Source organism: Oncorhynchus tshawytscha, linkage group LG11 (assembly GCF_018296145.1).
Source record: "Oncorhynchus tshawytscha isolate Ot180627B linkage group LG11, Otsh_v2.0, whole genome shotgun sequence".
Classification (NCBI taxonomy): Eukaryota; Metazoa; Chordata; class Actinopteri; order Salmoniformes; family Salmonidae; genus Oncorhynchus; species Oncorhynchus tshawytscha.
This window is the reverse complement of record NC_056439.1, coordinates 28,329,000-28,341,372: the sequence shown is the minus strand read 5'-3', so window position 1 is coordinate 28,341,372 and position 12,373 is coordinate 28,329,000. Positions and strand designations below refer to the sequence as shown.

Sequence of the window (12,373 nt, the reverse complement as noted above, 5' to 3'; positions counted from 1 at the left end):
ATGCCCACTCTAGACCGGCCAATCCGAGGAGCTGGAATGTACCGCACCGGGCTATGCACCCGCACTGGAGACACCGTGCGCTCCACAGCATAACACGGTGCCTGCCCGGTCTCTCTCGCTCTCCGGTAAGCACAGGAAGTTGGCGCAGGTCTCCTACCTGGCTTCGCCATACTCCCTGTGTGCCCCCCCCCCCCAAGAAATTTTAGGGGCTGACTCTCGGGCTTCCTACCGCGCCGCCATGCTCGTTTCTCCAACTCCATTCTCCTGTAACCCTCCTCGCACTGCTCCAGCGAATCCCAGGCGGGCTCCGGCACTCTCCCTGGGTCGACCGCCCACCTGTCTATCTCTTCCCAAGCTGTATAGTCCAGATTCTGCTCCCAAGTCCAATAATCCTGACATCGCTGCTCCTCCTGCCGCTGCCTGTCACCTCGCTGCTTGGTCCTGTTTTGGTGGGTGATTCTGTCACGGCAGATTTCCTCCTCTTCCTCTGAAGAGGTGTAACAAGGATCGGACCAATACGCAGCGTGGTAGGTGTCCATGGTTTTTAATAAGAAAAACAAACCATGAACACAGATACAAAATAATAAAGTGAACTGGCAACGAAACAGTCCCGTGTGGCACAAACACTGACACAGGAAACAATCACCCACAAAATACCCAAAGAATATGACTGCCTAAATATGGTTCCCAATCAGAGACAACGATAAACACCTGCCTCTGATTGAGAACCAATCTAGGCAACCATAGCCTTATATAAACACCTAGAATGAACACAACCCCATAAATCCACAAAAACCCCTAGACAGTACAAACACCCTAGATGAGACAAAAAAACATACATCACCCATGTCACACCCTGGCCTAACCAAAATAATAAAGAAAACAAAGATAACTAAGGCCAGGGCGTGACAATACGTATGGGATATTAAATGCTCCAGGCCTCAAATATAATGTGACATTTTAGTATTGTGCACATGCTAGGCAGAGATGGTAGGGGGATCTTCAACTAGTAGGCCTAGGATCTGGCAAGGATCTTCAACTAGTAGGTCTAAACCACCTGAATATTGATATTCATTGGATTTTTCTTGAATGTTGGGTGATTTTGAGAAATGAACTGTTATAACCAGAACATTTTCTTGTTATAACACCCAGCACTTGCGAAACATAGATCAGGATTTTCTTCCAGACCTATTTTAAAGAGATAGTTTACCCAAATTACAAAATGTTTGTGTCCTTACTTTGAAAGCAGTCTATGGACAAGGAGAATGCAGTATATAATTTGGTTACCCACTGCCATCCACTATTAATTGTAGTATCTCCTTTGCAGAATTTTGGTGTAGTGGTAATACTCCTAGGCACATGGGTAACAACTTTCTACCTGAGAATAGGAATCAATCCCTGCTTCCAACCTTCCCACTATTTCTCCCATTTTCCTCTAACCCCATCTCATTTCTGAATGTCTGAATTAAATGTCAAACCATCTAAAAAATGTGTTTAAATATTAGCATACTTTAAATTTCATTCCCCCAAAATCTCAAAGTAACAGTTGTCAAATCTGGAGTGTTCATTTAATGTCCAAAGTATCCCTGTCACGTAGAGTAGGCCAGATGGCTAAACTGGATAACCTAACCTCTATAAAAATAAAAAGATGGCGGAACCGCAAAAGTTCTTCTGTGCAAAGGTGTTTATTTACAAGTGATTCCGGAACAGAAAATAACAGTACTGCCATCAACGTCTACCTTATGGGACAGCTTAACAACAATGCTTTCCCATCCACAGCTCAATCCAAAAAAAAAATCCCCTCTAGAGACTGGAGAGAGACTCCTTTTGTAGGGCTAGCCCCTCCCCTCAGAACAATTAACCCTAATTAATTAATCAATTAACAATACAAACCTACATTTTCCATGAACTAAACATACTAAAGGATATACATTGCAACACGGTTTTAAACAATATCACAACATAACATTTACAACATTACATCATTACTGACAATATCTTTCAATATGCCCATATGCATTAATGAGCCATTTGGGACAGGCACTATAAAGCCAACCCAATTCCCTTAGCTCGGGTCCTTTTCCAGCATACCCAGAAGATACAGAGATGGAGAGAGAGGAACAGAACAAACAAACAATGCGCTCATCCACAACATGGATAAGTATAATAATTATTGCATCTCTCAAATATGAACATTGACAAGTGTGAAATGCATGCACCAAGACAGAAGTTAAATTGTGTGTCGACCCACATTGTTAACTTATGGTATAATGGCGCAGGGAGGAGTGATGAATATGTGTGTGCGTTAAAGAACCAAATACTGCCCGCGGCCAGTGACGGACTTCTACGTCACAATCCCGGATACATCTGACCAGCGATTTTTTTTTTGCATTTTCCACCCTGGGGCCATGCCAAAATACTGTACGTAGAATTGCAGGAAATTAGCTTTAAAACAGTAAAATGTTCCTGGGGTTTGTTTCAGGGGGCAATGAAATTAAAATCTCACTCTAAGCTTTCTTGCTACAAAAGTTGTCAGCCCTGGGTTTGAGTGTGTCAAGAACTGCAAAGCTGCTTGGTTTTTCACACTCAACAGTGTCCAATGTGTATCAAGAATGGTCTACCATCCAAAGGATACCCAGCCAACATGAGCCAGCATCCCTGTGGAATGCTTTTGACACCTTGTTGAGTCCATGCTCCAACAAATTGAGTCTGGTGATACAAAATAATATGTCATGTCAACAATTTCCTTAGCCTATAATCCTGGCTGGCATCCTATTGAGTGCAATTTATATTTTTAATCCCCTGTTAACATTCTCAAGATCTCTAATAGGCTATTCTGCTGATATAATTCCATGATAATAACTAAAAACATAAGTGCAACAATCTTGTATTGCAGATCTATATTACCAGCACAACACATGCGCACATTGTTGCATTGACAGCACGGATTGATTATTGCCGCGCAAAGAAAAATTATATTTGATTTTGTCTCGGAAAATGTGCTTTGAATAGGCATCGGTAGGCCTCATCTTCTGTCCCGTATAGACGGTAATGGTATAGCTGTGGAAACCAATGATTGAATAGATGAATAAATAGAGCTGAATTACCCTACTGTCTCCCGGGGAGACGGAGAAGTAAACAATAGAAAGCTGAGCCCTGGCCTAGAGACAAAAGTAGTCTACAAGGCAGTAGTGATTGGGGGCACATCCGCACTCAGTTCTAAATTGACACAATTTGTCTTTGCAAAGTTAGAATGGATACGAAAGGCAACAAACGCGCAACTTCAGCAGGCTACCGATTGCCAGACCCACCTAACGTCGCTTTGATATCACAGTCCTCCGTCTCTGTGTACAAACTTCCGCCGGACAGGACTCGAAACACCCGCGGCGGAGAGAGTCCTTGGGAGAACCCCGACTCTCGCGACCCAGTCAAACAGGATCAAGTCTGGCGCGAGTTCGTGCGCGCAGAGAGGAATGGAGTGAAAGAATGGTAATGGCTGCTTTTAGAATGCACAACATTAATTATTTCCCTCCTTATCGTTTTTTACAAGTCTATCGTTAGTGCATATTTCATACAGGTAGCCCAATCTGAACCCGAAATCTTTACTGTTGTTAGCATTTAATTCAAATTCATGATACAGCCTATGTTGTCCATTTATTCTTGAAGAATTAAACGTACAAATGCTGACAATGCTGTCTGGTACCTAATGAAATAAATGTAGGCCTTTCATTAAGGAGGTAGACCGTAGACCCATGACACAACTGCGTTTTAAGTGTATATCCCAATGACTGTATATGAATGGACAAAGCCCTAGATCACGTGATACCAATCATTCCTATGTGAAGACAATAGCGCATTGAGGCCAAATCTGCTAACATTATGCGTAACCTTAAAATAAGACAATTTTTTTTTTTTTTAAATGAATTTTTACAATTCGGACCATTTTGACTTTGTGGCTGTACTATCTAGTGGAAACCGAACTGACGTAGGTTAAGATGGTGTCTCAGGGAGACATAACATGGTCACATAACATGTATAGCTATTCCAGGAAGTGATGTTGCAGGCTAGCTCAGTGCTGCCCCTTCTCATTGAGTAACTCAAATTGAAGGCTGACCTGGGTACTTCAGGCTGCCATTAGCAACGATATAAATTATCCTTATAACTTCTTCTCGGTGCGATTTTAAAATAATCTGTTCAAGGACATACATCCGGTATATTAGAATGATTTATTGGTACTATGATTGTCGGAAGCTAGCCAACAGTAGCCCAGAGGTTAGAGCTTCGCGCAAGTAACTGAAAGGTTGATGGATCGAATCCCCGAGCTGACAAGGTAAAAATATGTCGTTCTACCCCTGAACAAGGCAGCTAACCCACAGTTCTCCGGTAGGCAGTCATTGTAAATAAGAATTTGTTCTTAACTGACTTGCCTAGTTGAATATATATTTTATTTTATTTACATGAAGATTTACATTTTTCCATCCACTATATTTTCTGCTAACAATGCATACCGCGGTCGGGCCTTGAGCTACCGTGACTTCAATGAAAGGGGGCAGTCGTTCTCCCCTGGTATAGGCAACCATATAGGCCTACAATCATAATTGTGTTTTGATCCACAGGCAGAAGAATTGGAGTTTTCTCAAGAACTATGATCAGCTGGTAAATAATTAGCCAATTTGTTATCTCATTAAATAGTCAACTGTTTTATTTTAACACAATCTCTTGTTGAGATCAATGCTGCATGACCCTGATCTTAAGTTGGTATGACCCTAAACTTTGTGCCCACAGGGTAACCACAGGGCAGAGAGCCCTTTACCAAACTATGTGCCAGTGTTTTCTGACCATATCCCCAACACCACCAACCAGATGTTTGGGAGTCGTGTGTGCACACCACTGGGCAGGGAGCTGATGAGAATGGATAAGCTGTTAATTGGAAGCTATAGCAAGTGCAAGCCAGGTCCAGATATGCAGCCTTGCTAGCATCAGCAGGGAATAAGACTCACCCAAGAATGCCCACTATCAATCCCGCCTTCCAAAAGAGAGCATATCAGTTCTGTTTAAAAGGTGTAGCTCGTGTTCATGTGGCTAGTGATGGCTGATATGTTCCTTGCATTGAGGTTTTACTCATATTCATTGGAGGCTTGCTTTACATTAGGAGCACCATTTTCAAGAAATCTATTTTAACTGATAGCTGCTCATGTGTTTGACCCGTGAAGAGTTTACACATTGCCAATAGATCTAGTTGAGACTCTACTTAACTCAGAAAATTATGCCATTTTTGTTAAATTTCTGTTATATTTCTCAATAAAGAAGTACTGTATATTGTACTATGGATATTATTGTGTGAACTAACTGAAGCATAGCCTATTCACTGATACACAAAAAAACTATTTTCATAGTGAATACTTTCAAGCTCATGGGAACTCACCCAGTTGAAGTTGACCTCAGAATTTATCATAGCGAGTCATTGGCTCTTGCCATATGCTGTGTAGATCATCCAGCTATGTGCATCAAGCACAAAAGAATGCATAGGAAATATTAATAATGAAATTAGATGGCTCTATTTTCCCTATTTGTTTGGCATTAAGGCATAACTGGAGCTACACAGATGATTAATTTCATTATCAATGGGCTTGTAAGTGATGAACATATCAAAGCTATGTGAACATGATGAAATGACGGAGAGAGGGAAATGCTTGAGTCTTTTAGTAACTAAGAACTAATTTGGCAATTGCCAAATAATATTTTTCTTTGCTAAATCTTTTTCTTATTCTTTGAAAATGCTGAAAAATCCCTTTATAAGGAACTCCACTCTGGGAAAATTGCCTGTGGGAGAAAAATACAAAATGTTTAACATCACTGTTACTTCAGCCATATGCTACTGTATGTTACTGTAAAGTAAAGGCATAGTTAATGAAATTGATTATTTTTGGAAGGATTGTTCAGAATCATACCTCTATAGGATAGAATACCAGGGGCAGGATTCTGCCAGCAATCTTGAGCAGACTCAAATGGCAACGCCATAGGCACAATGAGGGTAGAGGCTTTGTGGTGGTCCATAATTGCCCCATAGACTTGCAGTTAGTGGGGAAAATGTTAGCAGGAGATCACCACAAAGAGCAATGATTGGCTGATACAGTCTTGGAGTTAAACCTAATGTAGTCTAAATTAACATTCACCTGCTCTCCTTTGGGGAGACTGCCAGAGTTCCCCAGATGTCCATTCATTCCCATTGGGGGAGGTGGTGGTACTGGCTTGTTCTGTAAAACACGTCAACTTATTTTACAATTATTAGTAATATTCTCACAGTTGAAATACAATGATCATTCACTGCTTTAAATTGAATTTAATGTAAGTGTATACCTCAGCATTGGGCTCAATTTTGTCAACCCATCTGCAGGGTTGGATCCCAGATAATCTGAGGATGAAAATAATAACACTATGAATCAAGCCACAGAGAAAAACACTAATCCACTAATGTCTATATATAGAATATAAATAACAGGTTCTTTACCGATTTGTCATTGTCCTCGGGTAGATGAGCCTCCTTCGGATGAACCTCTTTTCCCCTACAGAGAACCAGCTGAGCCAGCCACCATTGTTTGGTGTGTTCTTTGCAGCAGGGGTCTCAGGCTCAGTCACTGTCAGTCTGGCTTCGAGGGTTGGCCTCGGAGTGTTCTGGCTTGGTGATGGACATCATAGCAGGATGCGCAACATGTCTACTCCGGACATCTTTAATAAGAAGGAGAAGTCAGGCCACTCTGCTCATGTCACCATGCAGAACAATCACTAGCTGACAGGTTAGGAGCGTCTCGCTCTGATACTCTCAACCAGACTGCCGGCAGTCACAAAGATTCTTAGATCTAAACCTATTTTATGTAGCTAGAGAACGCATGAAAATATAACAGCCATACACACACACGAGTAGCAGGCATTTGATCTATCACAACTAATTATCACACTCTTGCAATGACAAATTAATTTCTTATAAGATAAGGCTTAAATGACCTCTTCTCTTGGAATAGTACACACTCCACCATCCCATTCCCACTTTCGTCCCACCATGGTGATGATGGGAGGTGGTTGTGGAGGATTGTCTCTATTCTTCACAGGGAAACCGGCTTTCGTGAGGATCTCTTCCCTCTGTTCAGAAACGCTGCTTGTTGGGAAGATCCCCTCCCTCTGATGGATGTTGAGGTTACCTCCCTCTGTGCAGCAATGTTGGCTTCTGGGATGAAGTATATAGCACATACAGTCATTCAAGAAAAATCTACCACTTGCAATCTATATTGTAATTGACACCGATCCATCCCAAACATTTCAATCATCATCCTCACCATAACATCATTACATAGAGTTATTCTACAGTATCTTAAACTCATCTGACACGATCTGAGAGATAGCAGTCTGCAACTAAATAAACTTTACATGCAGGTCATTCAGCTGACCCTGCAGGTGTTTCATCGACTGCTTTGCATTGTTCAGCAGGACCTGCATCTCTGCCCTACAGGAAATCAGGTGGTTCAACAGACTGAGATGAACAGAGAGGCTTCATGCCCATTTGACCATCTTTAGGATTCTTTCTCACTTAACACCAATCTTATTAGGAATGCACCTTTGTGGAGATGTCACAAGTGTTATTTAGAAAGCCTTACCTTGTCAGGTGCCGAGAGGAGGACGGGATGTCTTCCTGCTCCAGTGAGCTCTGCTGGCATGTCTTGCTTACTGTTGAGGAACGTGTGACAGATTAGAGGACAAATACTTATGGTTGTTCAGCAATAAAACATTCAGCACACCATGAATGTTGAACAGTAAAGCTGAAGTCAAACCTTGCTCCATTGTTGGTCATTCACAGGGGGACACCATTTCCATTGGCCATATAGAGATTCCCGTAATTGTTAATGGCATATGGGGGATGGTCTAACCCTGGTAAAATAATAACAACAGCTAGGATTTACTCTCTCACTTTCAGATAAAGTAATACAATCATGAGACCTATCAGAAGTGTTACGCTTACCTCCATCCAGGTTGTATCACATCCGGCCGTGATTGGGAGCCCCATAGGGCGGCGCAGAAGTGGCCCAGCGTTGTCCCGGTTTGGCCGGGGTAGGCCGTCATTGTAAATAAGAATTTGTTCTTGACTGACTTGCCTAGTTAAATAAAGGTTAAATAATAAAAATAAAATAAAACATGTATATATTGGCCCGTTGTTTTGGGCAACTTTCTCCCAAATGATGAAACATAGAAATATAATTTATATTGTGACGCATTATTGCCATGGCAATGTTGAATGTTCAGTCAAAGAGCATTATGGGTAATGTTGTCAGATTCATGGAGTGACTGGCCAATGCTGATTTTAGACTATGAAACCCAGGGCTATATGCAAGGATGAGCCAAATATATTATGCATAAACGCATTGCATGCGGTGTCTACATAAATGTCCTGGTGCTAGGCCAGCAACAGTCTTCTGCTGGAGTAGGTTTGAATTTGTTTGCAGAAAAGTGCATACCGAAAGTATACTCCTAATATCTGCCCATTACCCTGTTAGGTTCTATGAATGTGTAATTGTTTTTTGATTGATGTATTGCATGCACGGTGTTAATTGTAAGCTAGAAATCAAATGCATTATATGTGATGATAATTGTAACGCCTGCGGATACAGTTTAGCCGACACAATATCATGCATAAGTTAGTTACATTGTATTTAGCAAACCCATGACACGCAATACACTTCCTGCCAGTACTGGTCCTGACCGTCCTACTGCTTTAGAAAATAAAATAGTCCCAGTAAGCAAAATGACGTTGAAAATAGTCTAAAAAACGTATTTTCCAGACGTTGAAGAAAGGTTCCATTTAGGTGCCGAATGAAAGGTGAAAATACGTATATACGGAGGTTGAAATCAGTTAAATTTTTTGTTCGAATGAAATGTGGAAATATGTAATTTATAGACGTCTATGTTTGGCCAAATCAGGGATGGTCCAGAGTGGACAAAACCTTAACCAAACATAGACGTCTTTGATTGGTTCAGATTTGGTCCAAATCATTGGAGAGGATAAGAAAAAGACACCCAAAAGGCGTCAGCGTCGGTCGATGCTTACTGAGGTATAGCCTACAGTGTCGCCTTAAATTTAATTTGAGGAATGCCCATCTATGTGGTAGACCTACTGTTTATAAAACACCAAAAACGGCCAATCCAGACGGGACCAAAAAAAGACTCCAAAAGATGTCGGCTTCGGTCCACGCTTACTGTGGTGTAGCGTACTATGTTGTCATCAATGGCATTTTATGAATGTCCATTCATGTGGTAGACCCACCTTTTGTAAAACAGGCTGTTGCATTGGCTTTATTAGTCCTAATTCCTGTGACTAATCAATTGAGCTATTTAAGCTATTTGAATATCAGCTACCCAACTTTATCAGGAGTTATCCTGAGTATATTTGCAATGTGTTAACACAGCGGGAAATGCAGAACTATTTTATGTTTTGCTATGATCCGTTCATAAAAAATGTATCGATACAAATTTGAAACCACTGATCGTGACAATTCAGCCCATGGGATGAAACTCCTGGACAGCGGTTGTGAGTAGCTTGATTGTCCATTCGACATTGTCCATCTTACTTCGACCTATTCTGTTTTTAGGATATGTTTTTTGTTAACATGTCAGCGCATTTTTTTTATTTGATTGGGCGCCATTTAGGTTAAGCTATTTGATCCGAGAAACCTGCATAATGTAATTTTTGTCTCATTACGTTGTCAGACATTTTACCTCCAGCCTCTAGGCTACAGAAAAGACGGAATGTTCGTGGAGCGCTGCGTCTCTCCAACTGCACCCTGGAGAGGAGTGCTGGGAATGGACAAGATAAATATTTTGCTTCGTTGGATTTGGCACAGTGTGCATGCACTTCTTATCACAGGGCGGCATCAGCGCTAACCTAAAAAGCCCATATGCCACTGGTTGAGAGAAGTTGTCATTGTTTTGGGGCAGAATTATGTGAGGTTGTATGTGCTGTTGGTGTGTCTTGGTCAGTTTAGCTAGAAAAGAACGCCCTCGTCAATCTGTAGGCCGGCCCTCAAGTAAGAAACAAAGTAAATAGAGCTTCCTCTGAAGTTGACACAAGAATGACACCAAACCATTCAATCATGTTGACATGTACAATGTCGCAGTGCTGCTCTGAAATGAAACATCCTTGTTGCAAGGGCCAAGGCAAGTATATATCAGATTTAGTTCAGCATCAGATTAAGGACAACCCAGGGAATATGTATTTCATTTAACATTTATTTAACTAGGCAAATCAGTTAAGAACAAATTATTATTTACAATGACAGTCAAACCCAAACCCTGACGCTGGGCCAATTGTGCGCCGCCCTATGGGACTCACAATCACGTCCGGTTGTGATACAGCCTGAAATCGAAACAGGGTCTGTAGTGATGCCTCTTGCACTGAGTTGCAGTGCTTTTAAGACAGCTGCGCAACTCGGGAGCCCCCAAGTGGCACATACAGCAACTCATTTGCATAAAAGATATCTTTTTGAATGTGTAAAACATTACAGGAGCATAAGAAATTGGGTGTCAAATCAAAGCTACGAGTCTATATTTGTGAGTAAAATAAGCATACATTTTCCAACCATTTCCCATCTGAAATATTTGGCATAAGCAAAGTCTTTGATTTCTGGATCAACAGATGGAAAATAGATCTTAGAAAACATCTACCAGAAAAGTTTTTAAAAGTATCAGAAATACATCAAACACAATAACATTGATGTAAAGAACCCTCCCAACTAATATCAACAAGGATAGTATATTTTGTTTAGGATAAATTGTTTACCTTGTGTACGTTTAAGAAATATTGCCTTGTTCCGTTACCCACACACATATCATTAAGATATATTCTAATTTCTCTCTCTCATGAGGTAGGATAATTAAAATTCACAAAAGTACCAAGGAATGGTAGATCTACCAATTAGTTATAGTGATTTTAATGATATCAATTTTGTTTATGAATTATTAAGTGATTAAAACTCGTAATTCCGTTACCAAATCGGTAACGTAATTACAAAACAATCAGTAATGGAATTAATGCATCTGAATTGGCAATGGTAAATCATAGTATTCACAAACCACAGTTGGGTCACCTGCTACTGTCCTCCCTTCCACTGGCATAGTTATGTTCAGCTCATAGGCCTAACAGTTTTCTTTCTTTTTCAGTTGTCTGGTGGTAAAAGCAAGAGTATTAAAACAGTCTGGACAACCTCTCACTCTCAGGTCTTACCGACACATACCCATGAGCCCCCTCTATTTCCATTTACTGTAACCAGCATCCTCACCCAATGAGCACCGATTGACACCATACAGCCATGATAGTTGAAAAGTGGTTGAAACTTGGTCAGTCCACTCTGGCCTTGATGTTAACGTCTACAGATGGACTGGACTAAATCTGAATTTATCATAGACGTACGTTTCACAAGTTTGGATAGCATTTAGCTTACCATTGCATTTATCAGGAGTTGACTGGATTTACATCATGGAATGAAAATGTCTGTGCTATTGCATGTCATTACATAGTGTGGATTGCTGCACATGCATTTCTGATGTCTCTGTTCTGTCCACAGTTCTGGTATTATTTATTGTCAGGATACTGCTGAATTCATGGGTGTTGTCTACGGTTTGGTACTACAGGAGAGGGGGAAGAGAAGTGCTAAAGAAGCAAGATTGAGTCTGCTAGTCACAAACAATCCTGACAAATACAGTTGATTCTACCTCTGCTCTGTCAAACTGGACATTTAGCCTGCACTTCATCTTTCAGGTTTTTACTGGACATTTAGCCTGCACTTTGTCTTTCAGGTTTTTACTGGACATTTAGCCTGCACTTCATCTTTCAGGTTTTTACTGGACATTTAGCCTGCACTTCATCTTTCAGGTTTTTACTGGACATTTAGCCTGCACTTTGTCTTTCAGGTTTTTACTGGACATTTAGCCTGCACTTCATCTTTCAGGTTTTTACTGGACATTTAGCCTGCACTTCATCTTTCAGGTTTTTACTGGACATTTAGCCTTCACTTCGTCTTTCAGGTTTTTACTGGACATTTAGCCTCCACTTCATCTTTCAGGTCTTTACTGGACATTTAGCCTGCACTTCATCTTTCAGGTTTTTACTGGACATTTAGCCTGCACTTCGTCTTTCAGGTTTTTACTGGACATTTAGCCTGCACTTCGTCTTTCAGGTTTTTACTGGACATTTAGCCTGCACTTCGTCTTTCAGGTTTTTACTGGACATTTAGCCTGCACTTCGTCTTTCAGGTTTTTACTGGACATTGAGGCTTATTTCAACATTTCACCCAAATGTGATTCTGAGAACAGGACAAGTGCTGGTGAC

The 12,373-nt window shown here is 40.9% G+C and overlaps 1 protein-coding gene across 1 annotated transcript; it reads left to right on the top strand.

The window, feature by feature from the left end:
• The first annotated feature begins 2,652 nt into the window (after nucleotides 1-2,652).
• lg11h2orf50 (linkage group 11 C2orf50 homolog) lies at nucleotides 2,653-5,324 on the top strand. The gene is made up of 3 exons (XM_024437134.2): nucleotides 2,653-3,489; nucleotides 4,617-4,656; nucleotides 4,786-5,324. Exons 1-3 carry the CDS (start codon nucleotides 3,254-3,256, stop codon nucleotides 4,975-4,977), a joined length of 468 nt encoding a protein of 155 aa, XP_024292902.1. The 5' UTR covers nucleotides 2,653-3,253; the 3' UTR covers nucleotides 4,978-5,324.
• Nucleotides 5,325-12,373: the final 7,049 nt, after the last annotated feature.

Bases quoted from the DNA above. Each gene is read 5' to 3' on its own strand.
- lg11h2orf50 (XM_024437134.2), top strand. From the start codon at position 3,254: ATGGATACGAAAGGCAACAAACGCGCAACTTCAGCAGGCTACCGATTG. The intron at 3,490-4,616 runs GTAATGGCTGCT...TTTGATCCACAG, and splicing joins AGGAATGGAGTGAAAGAATG to GCAGAAGAATTGGAGTTTTC. The intron at 4,657-4,785 runs GTAAATAATTAG...TTGTGCCCACAG, and splicing joins TCAAGAACTATGATCAGCTG to GGTAACCACAGGGCAGAGAG.